Genomic DNA, 13,616 nt, shown 5'->3' with positions numbered 1-13,616 from the left:
AGGTCTAGTAGCTAGATCTAATTCTAGACCCAGATTATATTTCTGATCATTTCGATTGTAGAAGATATTAGATCCAGAATATTCTAGAATCTAGAGTTAGTTAGAGAGTCAACATGCAGTTTTATCATTACTTCTAAAGGTAACTTATATTAGAACTTGGACAATTACTTCTAATTTTTTTCTATAATAGTATCACTATCATTCTAGTGATTCTATTAAGATCTACATCTATCCCATAAAGACATTTAAATCTTTTTTCATGTGCACAAATAAATGTTTATTACATTTTGCTAAAGAGATTGGTTGTGCTTAATTATATTTATATTTTTCATTTTGGCTGTTTCGTCCTTAAAAAAGGTCAAAATAGTTAGTAAAAGTTTAACTAAAGTTTCTTAGTTTAGTTTAACTAATTTTTTCAATTTGTGATTAACTAAAAGTTTAATTACTTTTTTTTAGTTCAAACTTAGTTTTAGTTTAACTAAAAAAAATTAGTTTAGTTCCCATCACGAACTGTAGGCCTACCCCTACTGACCTATCATTTATGATATTTATATTAGATATGTAGGTTAGTGATCATTTGAGGATTAGAAATATTTAAAGAAAATGATAAACATAAAACTAATTTAATTTTGAAAAATAAAAATCAAGATCTAGACATAATCTAGAGATCGAAATCTATTACTAAAATTCCATTTCTTTTACTTCGACTTAAATATAAATTCTATGATCTAGGCAAATTTCAGTTTTCCCTTTTAATAATATAGATAGATACTGAAAAGTAAAAAATACAATGATTACTCCCACAGCGGAAAGAACACGTAGATGTAGTAAACTTATATTTCTTCTCACCGGTTGACAACGTTTATTTTTCTTAGAGTAAAAGAGAGACTATTGAAATTCTGTTGTCTAAAGATACTCAGCATTGTAGTTTAATAGTTACAATGGGTAAAAACAAAATGTTTTATCCCCCTTCCTTTATTGCTAAAATCTGTCTTATGCTTAGAGTAATTTAGTTTATTAATTTAATTAAATCAAGACTAGATCTATTAATTATCATCTATTCTTAGGTCTTAGTAAACTACATTTTAAGACATTTATCTTAGTCTTAATATTCTTATTAATAAATTTAATATATATAAATATAGACATTATAGACCCGTCAAGATCTAAATATATAAATCTTAATGATTAACTTAATCTACTCTTTTAACTCTACAACTCTACTGTGAGTAACAATGTATAAAGTATAACTATAGTAACAGTTACAGTATATTACATATTATATATATTATATATATAACATAATCATTATAATTATTTATAATCAATATAATTAGATCTATAATTATATAATAATCTTTTAATCTAGATTCTAGTTTAGTTAAATCTAGTAGATCTATCATCTAGATCTATATTAATATTATTATTATTATTATTATATAATACTGAGAATATTGAGATACTGACTATTCAATTACAATTACATTTGAAATTAAAAATAAAATAATAATATATATTATTTATATTTATTATAGTCAATTAAATCAATATATTTTAATAATATGAAGTCCAGATCTACATCTAGAATCTAGAGTAACTTCAGGGATTTTAGCAGAATTAAACCTTTTCTAGATTCTATAGTCACTATAGATCTACTTTCAGATAAAAACTTATTCCTCTAGACTACTCTAGAGTCAACTCTAGAGTTTAGATTTTAGATTGATCTAGGCCTACTCTTTACCTGACAAACTTTTTTTTTGTAGATCTATAAATATAGGATATTATTAATTAGGCATATAGCATCTTCTAGGTCTAGATCTAAAAATCTAAATATTCTAGTCTCTAGACTCTAGAGTGTCTTAGAGGTCGATCTAGATATTTAAGATCTAGAATCTAGTCTAGATCTAAAGTCTACTATTCTAGAGATTAAGTTTAAAATTGGAAATAAAATCAAACTTAAAATCTTAACTCTTTAGATGCATATATATAGTTCTAGTTGTCTCTTAATAGCTCTTTGAGCCATATCATTCTATAAAGGTTATAGATCTAGTCACAGATGCTATACCTAACGACTATTTAACCAGGAAGATATCTAGATCTAAACATATAATTACATATATTTATTTTGATTTACACTAATGTTTGAGGGCTTAGTGGTAAAGTGCTTGGCTTCCAAAGTGGAATGTCTCAGTTCAAAGTCTTTGTAAGGGATGGAGTTTGAATTTTAGTATGCAATACTCTAATGATTACCTGACTTTTGTAAAGGTGGCTGGTTGTGGTTTGGGTCACATGACACCCTCGTTAACATTGGCCCCATAAATCGTAGGTTCTGAAAGGAGTACCTTAACATTCACCTTTTTATATGAATATTAACTCAACATTTTATACTCCCTTACAAAAAAAAAGTAAAATGTCTTTTATGATTTATTATTATTATATGCACTTCCCCATCAAGATATGTGAAATTACATAATATGTTATATTTTTAAACTTTAGAAGAATATAACTTAAATTACACACATTTTGAAATTATTTCTGAATACAGTCTACAAATAAATTCTAATGTGTGCCAGAATTATTCAACCACTAAGAAAGATAAAAGTGATAATCTATAGAGATCTAGTTTTGAATCTAAACTGATGAATAGTTGCTCAACCACTAATTTGAACTTAACCACATCATCCCATTCCATCCTTAAATAGATTTAACTTGATCATTTTATTTCTGAAGTTATTTTCATATTACACTACAAGTATATAAGGGTTTAAAAAATTTTGTGAATCATTGATGGCAATGAGTTAAGAGTTGATTGATAGATACTTGAAAAGTGATGTGAACATATTTACATTGTCAACCTGCCCTACATTTTTTTGGTCCTAATTTTTAATTTGTTGTCTTACTTGAAGTAAGTGTCATGCCCCTGCTCCCACCTGGTTCCTCTTTTCCACAGTTTATGTATAACAATAATAACAATGTAAAAATATTCCTTGAGACCTAAAGTTTATGTCCAAAGCTAGTGAAATGATTGTTAACATGTCTGCAAATATGTTCATGTAACATAATTTACTTTTTAATTATTTTCACAGCTTTATCCACGGCAATGTCTGCACTCACATCTCTAGTGCTTAGTATCATTGTTTTTGCATTAATGCAAATCTTTAAATCTGATTTGGCATCAAAAGAGTACTTCACAATTGCTGGTGGATTTGTTGGATCTATTTTGTTTATTTTACTTTTAACAGTATCCTTTTTTTAATACTTAAAAACATTTTGTGTGTGTGCATTACCAATTGTCTTTGCTTTAAATTGTTGGCTTGGTTCTAACCTAAGACATCACATTTTATTGATAAACTTTGTCATACAAAAAAACATTTTAATGCAGCAATAATTTTCTTCAATAATTTACTGATGACTTTTTACACTTTCTAGAACAAAAATTAATTCATTTCCAAAGAAGATTTTATTCTTTTCCTTTCATCATTCATTAGTTCACTAGCAATGCTGAAATGTTTCTTTTTGGTAAAGGTTTTCAGGCCAGACTTTTTCCTGAAGGTAAGCTAAATCAAACATTCATTTGCTAACTGATAGTAATGTCAAGTAGACTGGAAGTGAGTGTAAATGTGTGTGTGTAAATCAGAAAATAAAAATCAAGTTATAATAAGTAAACGTATTTTGCAGTATTACTCTAGGTTTTAGTAATTTCTTACAAATTATGTATAGTTGTGTGGATTTTTTTCAAAGATAAATATTGTACATATAAATTTTAAAATTCAAAATAGATTATATATAATTTTTTTCTTTTTATAATTAAAACAAATTAAACTATATTTTGAAAATAAAAAATATATGAAAGTCACTGACTATGATTTCTTTGCTTTCCAGTTGATACAAACAATTTCACATATTATAACTATCTTTGAGCCTGCACTTAAAGAAAAAGAATATAAATCTGACTTTCTTTTCAGTTGTAGCCTGCTTGCTTACAGCAATGTTCGCCTCAGCATTAGTTCACAGAGTGTGTGTCACAACATGGTTAGTACAAAGGGTCTTGACTTGAGAGTTCCAATTCCACTGAATGTTGCAATGTTTATTCTGGTTATTAATAGTTTTCTGCTAACTACTCTACAGTAAAAGCTATTCATCGCTCTGTCAGCATTTCCTCCTTTACTGTTAAATATGGATAAACCTCATTTCCTTACATATAGGATTTAAAAAGAACTAGAAGTGTGCATATTGTAGTGTAGTTACTCAAAGTCCCAGCTATAAATTTTTTTGGGGGGAAAGTCTAGGCCAAACTTGATAGTGTTGAATGGATCTTTTCATCTGTCATATCATATTCTAATGACAGTTGTTATGAATCCTGATGCTCTAAGCGGTTACACATTAAGTGTAAAGTATCATAGATGGCATGTAATCTGCTTGCTATCTGGGTATATTCCAATATAGGCTTTAAATCACTTTCATGTCTGCTGTATGAACTGTTATTGTTAGTCTGATAAAAAAAAAGGATTACCCATTCATGATCAATAGACTTTGTTTACATAATCTGTATTCATTTATTATTTAACTATTATTGTTTGTATAGTTATAGTGAGGGAAGAAAACAGCCAGTGTAAATGTTTCTTGGCCTTTTATTCTGCAAATTTTTTTCTTAGATTTGTATTTAAAACTAACATTGCAGTTCATATTACTGTTACCAGAAATTATTTTATGCTTATAAAAATATTTAAAATTATTGTTTCTACTCCATCGTTGAATATTCACTATGTATGTTTAATTCTTGTTTCAGCTTGATCTTCTCTCTGGTGGCCCTTTACTACATCAACCGCATCTCTCAAACCATTTATGGTATACCAGCAACAGCAGCGTCAGTCTCCACATTAAAGAAAAGGAAGTGAGGGGGCTCTGCTTCTGTGTTAATGATTTATGTTCATAAGTTATATTAACTTTTTCAAGGTCACTCCTATATTGTCATAAACATATATCATGGTAGTTTACTGAACTGTTTTCTGTGGGCAGCAAACACAGATATAAGAAAGTGTATGAGTTAAAATAGTTAGAGCATCGCATTAATGAATAAGTCCAAAATGTGTGACATTAACAATAACCATCATTCTTGTATTCCTTCACAAATTCAATATTTTGTTGTTGTTTTTTGCTGAAATAAAATGTATAGCAGAATGCTGAAGTAATGCCAACTTAGTTATTTCGTTTCATTGATTCTTATTAGTATTCTTATACTTCAACTGAATTACACCATAGTTGCTAATTTATATGTTGATAAATAATCAGTTATTGTTAAAAGCTTATTTTTTAGGCACATACTTAGCATATACTAATTAAGACAAATATTGCAAAAATCAACAGCATCTTTATCAGTCAAAATATATTTTTTAATAAATAAAATTAAAGATCTACTAGAAATATTAAAACCTGCATTTAATAAATCTTTCAATATTTGAGGGAAAAAACATGTACGATATAGTCCAAGAAAAAGTTAGTAACACTGAAAATTAAAATTTACATTGTAAATACTTAGAAAACCTTTTTTTTTTGGAAAGAAACATGAACAGCCATGTCTTACAAATTTCACCAGTAATCTCTCATGAGTAGAGTTTAAAAAAAAAATTCTTATGGTTTTTGCACTCTTGACACCATTTAAATCATTTCAAAGCCAAATCTAGAAGTGCATTGTCCACTCTCTTTGTGCCCTCACCTACCGCTGGACGTTCAAAATATTCGGATTAAAAAATATTAAGTCAAAGCAACTTATGACCACAAATAAAAACATACTTAAATATAGCACACATTATCACAGATATTTATACAATTGCAGTATAGGTATTTATATAAACAATATGTTTGATTCCCACTTGATCGTGTACAGATTACGTTTCCAGATGTAATCAGTAACGATTTCTTTCTACTCTTGGTGCCAGCTTGGGAAACAGACGTTACATCCTCTAGTTGGAAAGGTAACTTGTCTAAATCCATATAAATGGACTGCTCAGTTCATAAGCACTAATTGGCTGTTGTCTTTTTAAACTGATACTTTGCTTGCAGTCTATCATTAAGAATGTCTCTGATATGCCACTTCAGGATAATGAAAGCTTTGAAGACTTGCAGGAACATGTGCACTTAGTCAATATTGGGAAAGTGAAGTGTTTCCATGCACAGTGCAGGTTCTCACAGCGCCACATCAAGATGGTCTTGTTCACTGTCTCCGCCGGCCTGCAGCTCATCCCTGGAGGAATAGAGCACGATTTTTTCGGACATTGGCCTTCTCTGATCCAACGAGGCCAGAACTTGGTGCCCAAGTATTTCCATGTGTACCTCACTGGGCATTTGGTCATGGACCAAAGGTAGTTCTGGACTCTATTTTTCGTTTTCTTGTCTAGCCTCAGTTTGAGTTTGACATATTTTGGAATGAGATTGCGGCCATGTTCAAGACGCTCAGTCAGCTGCTGTTTCAAAGCAGACGACGGCTCGTGGACCGACATGAAGTCTTTATCGAAATGTTTTTTTCGTAAAAACTCGTTGATTGTTTCCTTGTCAATGTCTGGAAAATGTGTCGTTGTGGTGGGTGTGGGCGTAGACGTCACCTCAGCCTCAACTGCTTTAAGATAGTAGTTAAAAAAGTGTTTGGTGTCTGGTTTCATGGCAGTGGTCACCATGACTAAACAGAGAAGTAGACTTAGGTACATCATGATGGAGGCTGTCATGAAAAAGATAAAAAATATTTAAATAGATTTCGTTGAGAAGTAACTATCAATATATCATGTAGAATCAGGAAAAAAAGGCTAAAGCTAGAGTTTCAAGACAGGCAATTTATGAAAATTAATAATAAATAGAAAACCTGCATTGATGGTTTCAGTGTGAGGTGTGGGTTGTATATCATCTCGCTATTAGTTTGTAGCCAAAGGTTTACAAGAAAAGGTTTGATGGTTTCAGTGTGAGGTGTGGGATTTATATCATCTTGCTATTAGTTTGTAGCCAAAGGTTTTCAAGAAAAGGTTTGATGGTTTCAATGTGAGGTGTGGGTTTTATATCATCTCGCTATTAGTTGGTAGCCAAAGGTTTACAAGAAAATGTTTGATGGTTTCAGTGTGAGGTGTGGGTTTTATATCATCTCGCTATTAGTTTGTAGCCAAAGGTTTACAAGAAAAGGTTTGATGGTTTCAGTGTGAGGTGTGAGTTTTATATAATCTCGCTATTAATTTGTAGCCAAAGGTTTACAAGAAAAGGTTTGATGGTTTCAGTGTGAGGTGTGAGTTTTATATCATCTCGCTATTAGTTTGTAGCCAAAGGTTTACAAGAAAAGGTTTGATGGTTTCAGTGTGATGTGTGGGCTTTATATCATCTCGCTATTAGTTTGTAGCCAAAGGTTTACAAGAAAAGGTTTGATGGTTTCAGTGTGAGGTGTGGGTTTTATATCATCTCTCTATTAGTTGGTAGCCAAAGGTTTACAAGAAAAGTTTGATGGGTTCAGTGTGATGTGTGGGTTTTATATCATCTCGCTAATAGTTTGTAGCCAAAGGTTTTTAAGAAAAGGTTTGATGGTGGACGAAATGTTTGAGTAAAAAAATGGGGGGGAAGGTGGTAGAATTGGAATTGTGAGCAGTTTAATAAACCGTGGTGTGGGATCACTGGGGTGGAGTATGCATAAGCTCAATAGTTTTATTGTTTTCTATGTTAGCTTGATATTTTAGTCGAAAGGTGGACAAAGATATAGGCCTCAACTAAAGTCAGGGATAGCCTTCACATTACAGTTGGGTGAACTCAGGGGTAGCCTTCACATTACAGTTGGATGAACTCAGGGGTAGCCTACACATTACAGTTGGATGAACTCAGGGGTAGCCTACACATTACAGTTGGGTGAACTCAGGGTGCCTACACATTAGAGTTGGGTGAACTCAGGGGTGCCTACACATTACAGTTGGGTGAACTCAGGGGTGCCTACACATTACAGTTGGGTGAACTCAGGGGTAGCCTACACATTACAGTTGGGTGAACTCAGGGGTAGCCTACACATTACAGTTGGATGAACTCAGGGTGCCTACACATTACAGTTGGGTGAACTCAGGGGTAGCCTACACATTACAGTTGGATGAACTCAGGGGTAGCCTACACATTACAGTTGGATGAACTCAGGGGTAGCCTACACATTACAGTTGGGTGAACTCAGGGGTGCCTACACATTACAGTTGGGTGAACTCAGGGGTAGCCTACACATTACAGTTGGGTGAACTCAGGGGTAGCCTACACATTACAGTTGGATGAACTCAGGGGTGCCTACACATTACAGTTGGGTGAACTCAGGGTGCCTACACATTAGAGTTGTGTGAACTCAGGGGTAGCCTACACATTAGAGTTGGGTGAACTCAGGGGTGCCTTAAAAAAATCCTGAAGTTCAAAATCCAAGTCTTCACCGGGGACCCCAGGCTCGGAAGCCAAGCGCTTATAACCGCGTCCTCGGACGACAAATAGAAGGTGGTTAAAAGCACAAATAAAAATAGTTTTTTTTTTCAAGCTGAAATATCTCACATGGGTTAAAGCTAAAAGTTGGTAGGACGTCGCTCTGGATTCGATCCTAATAGGGGCCTACTGGCTGATTCAGGCAAAGCGTTCAATGTTCTATGGCACTAGGGAAGAATTTTAAGGGACCCTTGTACGAATTAGTCCTACAGTCCTAGCATATGGAATATGTTGTTATCTTAACTTTCTGAATATTTTATTAGGTTGTGTTTTTGTATTTGTGTATTATGGTTCAGTATCTTATGCTTTATTATTGCTTTACTTTTTGTCTTCTGTTCTGGGGTGTTTTCATGTTTTGTGTTCTTACTTAAATGTGGAAAATGTGAATCACGGCTCTATCCCACTGAGACCCTGCTTCTATTTAGATTGCATTTCTTGATTATTATATAGTCGCGTTGGTTACAGACATGACATTTACATATGTGGACATCGGGTCTCAATTCGAGCCGTTTTGGTGTATGTGTGTTTGTGTGTTATAATTTTATACGTTTTTTTTTGGTTTTTTTTTTTTTTTTGTTTTGCCAATATAGTTCTTTATACCTAGCATCTGGGGTAAATATAAACAAATAGGCCTACAAATATCTCGGTAAATAAGTGTGTAGACGAGTCTCTTTTTTTTCTTTTTATTTAAATCTACTATCAGTATAAGATATTTCTCGTGTATTTATTAGAGAATTAGTTTAATGCTTTTTTTTTTACCAAAACAGTTGAATTAGTAATGTAGGCTAGAGCGCTAGACTGACCTGGTAATTTAAAAAATCGTTCATATTGTTGAAAGTAGTTTAATAATGTGTATGTTAGCAAACCACTGGCGGATCCAGAACTTTTGAGTGGGGGGGGGGCGATTTTTTTCCAAACCCTAACCCTAATGCCCAGTAAACCCTAACCCTATGCATAAACGTGCGTATATATATATATATATATATATATATATATATATATATATATATATATATATATGAGAATTTTTTTTAAAAGCAGCATTTCTCAACCTTTGGTGAAAAAAAAAACAACTGGGGCATCGCTATAAGGTTCTCTTGTGGGGTTCGGGGCGAAGCCCCGACTTCAAAAGCGTTTTCTTGCTTTTTTCACTGCAGAAACGCATTCTCCTGACATCTACAACTCATTATTTATCAATGGAGTTCGGGGCGAAGCCCCGACGACAAAAGCGTTTTCTTGCTTTTTCACTGCAGAAAAATATTCTCCTGACATTTACAGCTCATTATTCATCTATGGAGTTCGGGGCGAAGCCCCGCCGCCAAAAGCGTTTTCTTGCATTCTTCACTGTAAAAACGCATTCTCCTGACATCTACAACTCATTATTTATCAATGGAGTTCGGGGCAAAGCCCCGACGCCAAAAGTGTTTTCTTGCATTATTCATTGCAGTAACGCATTCTCCTGACATCTACAACTCATTATTTATCAATGGAGTTCGGGGCAAAGCCCCGACGCCAAAAGTGTTTTCTTGCATTATTCATTGCAGTAACGCATTCTCCTGACATCTACAACTCATTATTTATCAATGGAGTTCGGGGCGAAGCCCCGCCGCCAAAAGAGTTTTCTTGCATACTTCACTGTAGAAACGCATTCTCCTGACATCTACAGCTCATTATTTATCAATAGAGTTCGGGTCGAAGCCCCGACGCCAAAAGTGTTTTCTTGCATTATTCATTGCAGTAACGCATTCTCCTGACGTCTACAACTCATTATTTATCAATGGAGGTCGTGGCGAAGCCCCGCCGCTAAAAGAGTTTTCTTGCATACTTCACAGAAGAAACGTATTTCTCCTGACCTAAAACTCATTATTCATACTATTAAAAAAGGACCTTTTGAATATTGTTGTACTTGAAAAATATTCTAATATGAATGTATAGGCCCTTAATACATTGCAAAAAATCCGATTTGTTCCTTGAAAAGATAAGATACCCCACATATTTAGATTTTGGCTTTCAGGATCTCCGCCGAAAAAAAATTATTCGATAAATAATATTCAATAAAAGTATAAATTGTGAGTTATAGTCCCAAATTTATTTAACTAGAAAAATATCAGATTGAGTAAAGGTTAGAAAAAGGCGACTATGAAAAAATGATTTGGGTTTAGAACTCATCTCAATCGTGACTCTTATACTGAAAAATTTCGTTTGAATTCTAATTTTTTGAATGCAAAGTCTTTCTTAAAATAGTTATGATAAATTCATGTGAAATTACATAAACTCTGTCTGGAAATGGGAGGGGCGGTAGAGTGAAAACGATTAATCCTCGCTTCTTTAATAATTTCTGCTAAAGATTGCATTTGGCATTAAAGAATAGGGGTGTGGCGACTCGATATAAGAATTTAATTTATTATATATATAAATTATATTAGTGACAGATGTTTTTGTTTTGTAATTTCCTAACTGTAACACAAAAAGAAAAAGTATTTGTTTGTCCGATGGGGGAAAGGCGATTGCATGAATCGCCCCTCCCACCTGGTACAACCCTTTTTCATTTAAATTTTACTAATGATAAAATTTGAGATTAGAGTGTGGTACGACATAATATACAATGAGTCCATATATCAATATGTAGTTTATATTATATAGATATTCAACTAATTTTGTTTACAAACTATGATTCTCCATAAAAATAGGATCGCCCCCCCACTCAGAGGGCTAGAGTGAGAAGGGCAGTACATGCAATATCCCCCTCCCCCAACCTCACCGAAACGGCCAAGATACAAGAAGGCGAGCGACATAATATAAATCTATATATTAATTCAACTAATTTTGTTCACAAACTATGATTTCTCCATTAAAGTAGGACCGCCCCCTTAAAAGGTTTAGGTGGGAAGGGCAGTAGAGATAAATTGGCAAACAGGGAACGACATAATACAAAGATCGGTTAAAATATCAATAACAAGTTTTAATCACATAGATATTTAATTGATTCTGTTAGCAAGCTGTGATTTCTACAAAGAAATTGGACCGCCCCCCCCCACTCGAAAGTTTATGGGGGGGGGGGCGGGATTGATACCATCGCCCCCTCCCGACCCCACCAAATCGGCCAACATACTAGAGGGGGGGGGGCGAAATAATCTAAAAATAGGTTGAAATATAAATAATTAATATATATTATTAACATAAGTAATGAATTCGTATACAAATTGTGTGAATTCTATACTAAAATTGTCATAATTATATGTTTTTAAGTAGCCTATCTTTTATTTTTTCATAACCTTTCTTAAAAGCCTTCTGAAACCCCATTGTGTGAGACATCAGCGATTCCCCCTTTTAGGTACCCAGCTTACTAAGGGGTTGCGGTAAAAAAAAATTGTCTAGCAAAAAATCAAAGGTAAAAGTTTGAGAAACACTGTTCATTTACTTCCAATGTTTCTCACACTTCAAATTCAGCCCGTCCACATCTTCTTCATTTATTTTCTTTAACCTGCGATTTCTGACTAGGAGAAATGATGCAACCTAAGACCAAAGAAAATGAGTTTCTGAAGTCCAGACACACTTTAAAAAAGCGTGACCAATAAATGACTAAGGGGGCGATGAACATTTTTTTTAGTCTAGATTCTAAAATATTTTAGATGAATAAGGTGAGCACAGTGTTAAACAGTTTCCCTAATGTGTAAAAGTCTTTAAAGTCTAAGTTGATGTTAAGTATGTTTCTGATTTAATAAACTTACATTTTAACATATGTAATAACTATGGATAAAATGTCATAATCAAACACATTTAAAATAGAATAGATACGGATTTTAAATTTTCATAACAATATTGTGAAAAGTTTGGAGACTTGTTTTGGAGGCGGTGGTGGCGCCCTGAGCTTACCGCACCACCGGGTGACACCGACCCTAGTGACGCTACTGTATATATTATATATATATATATATATATAGGCCTATCTATACCTATAATCTTGGCTAGATTGTAATTGACTTCGCAAAAATAGAGCGTGATTCCTCGGCCATTTTTATTAAGATCTACCTAGAACTTTTGTGTACTCGGTCAAGGAGAAACTTTGAAATAATGTCGCCTTCCTCCTGCCCCCTCATACCCAGGACCCGATCTAGACTTGATAAGGCCCTATGCATATTTGAGATATGTTGTCTCTTATAATCAAAATAAAACAATTGCTTTTCTCATACTTCAAAACGATTACAACTATCCTTGGTGGGTGTCCCCTTAGCAAGTGGGTGCCCTGAGCTATAGCTTATGTTGCCTGTAGATAAATCCAGCACTGCAAACAGCTTGTGTCTTTTGTTTGACACATTTCCTTCAGAAAAGAAGATTGTTATGGCTAAGTCCTAGTCAACACCTCCTGCAGGGAGGGTATGAAAGAGGGCAGGATTCGAACTCGACACGACAGTCCGAAGCGCATCTCACACGACTAGGCAGCCATCAAATGGAACACACAAAAAAAAAAGAACTTTCTTTTTAACACTCCCCCAAACATAATTAACGAGTCCTAACACACACACACACAACTATTCATTAGTTGAAGTACATTTAAAAACTCTATAATAAGATAGTGACATTCCAAAAAGTGTGCAGCTCTACAAGGGACTAGATCCTAATGTGTCCTCCTGAGGTCTACATTTCGTGTAGCAGCTAATATTTGATTTTAAACAATGCCACCTAACGACAGTCCAGAGCGCATACCACACAACCAGTTAGCCAGGCAGTTTTGTTTGCTGTTTTTTTTCCTGCTCTCTCTATTTTCAAAATTAAAGATTATCACACCCTAGCGCTAACCTCCCACGGGAAATGGGGGGGGGGGGAAATCGGGCAGGATTCGAAATCAGGACCTTATAGAATGAGACGACAGTCCAGAGCCTATAGGCCTACAACACCACTTGTCCAGAGCCTATAGGCCTACAACACCACCAGTCCAGAGCCTATAGGCCTACAACACCACCAGTCCAGAGCATATAGGCCTACAACACCACCAGTCCAGAGCCTATAGGCCTACAACACCACCAGTCCAGAGCCTATAGGCCTACAACACCACCAGTCCAGAGCCTATAGGCCTACAACACCACCAGTCAGCCATTAATTAGCATGATGTAAAATATCTCAGGAATAAAACAAATTTA

General features: G+C 34.1%; 2 protein-coding genes across 3 annotated transcripts; one reads left to right on the top strand and one right to left on the bottom strand.

Annotated features, from left to right (window-relative positions):
• Nucleotides 1-50: 50 nt before the first annotated feature.
• Nucleotides 51-5,194, top strand: LOC106077634 (keratinocyte-associated protein 2-like). Of its 2 annotated transcripts, none has more exons than XM_013238370.2 (5): nt 51-139; nt 3,087-3,241; nt 3,489-3,552; nt 3,966-4,032; nt 4,790-5,194. In XM_013238370.2, the coding sequence occupies exons 2-5, from the start codon at nt 3,101-3,103 to the stop codon at nt 4,896-4,898; spliced, it is 381 nt and encodes a 126-aa protein (XP_013093824.1). In that variant the 5' UTR covers nt 51-139; nt 3,087-3,100; the 3' UTR covers nt 4,899-5,194. The 2 variants fall into 2 exon arrangements, with proteins under 2 accessions (XP_013093824.1, XP_013093823.1); XM_013238369.2 differs by lacking the exon at nt 51-139 and adding an exon at nt 791-945.
• Nucleotides 5,195-5,934: 740 nt separating this feature from the next.
• Nucleotides 5,935-6,703, bottom strand: LOC106077631 (noggin-like). The gene has a single exon (XM_013238366.2). The coding sequence runs from the start codon at nt 6,672-6,674 to the stop codon at nt 6,096-6,098; it is 579 nt and encodes a 192-aa protein (XP_013093820.1). The 5' UTR covers nt 6,675-6,703; the 3' UTR covers nt 5,935-6,095.
• Between the last annotated feature and the right edge of the window lie 6,913 nt (nt 6,704-13,616).

Source organism: Biomphalaria glabrata, chromosome 1, assembly GCF_947242115.1.
Source record: "Biomphalaria glabrata chromosome 1, xgBioGlab47.1, whole genome shotgun sequence".
NCBI lineage: Eukaryota > Metazoa > Mollusca > Gastropoda > Planorbidae > Biomphalaria > Biomphalaria glabrata.
Note: the sequence above shows the minus strand (reverse complement) of the source record. Positions and strands in the feature narration are given on the sequence as shown.

Excerpts from the sequence above, each read along its gene's own strand:
- LOC106077634 (XM_013238369.2), top strand. Across the intron at positions 3,553-3,965 it reads GGCCAGACTTTTTCCTGAAG|TTGTAGCCTGCTTGCTTACA; the intron begins GTAAGCTAAATC and ends CTTTCTTTTCAG. Across the intron at positions 4,033-4,789 it reads AGAGTGTGTGTCACAACATG|CTTGATCTTCTCTCTGGTGG; the intron begins GTTAGTACAAAG and ends TTCTTGTTTCAG.
- LOC106077631 (XM_013238366.2), bottom strand. The coding sequence starts at position 6,674 with ATGGTGACCACTGCCATGAAACCAGACACCAAACACTTTTTTAACTAC.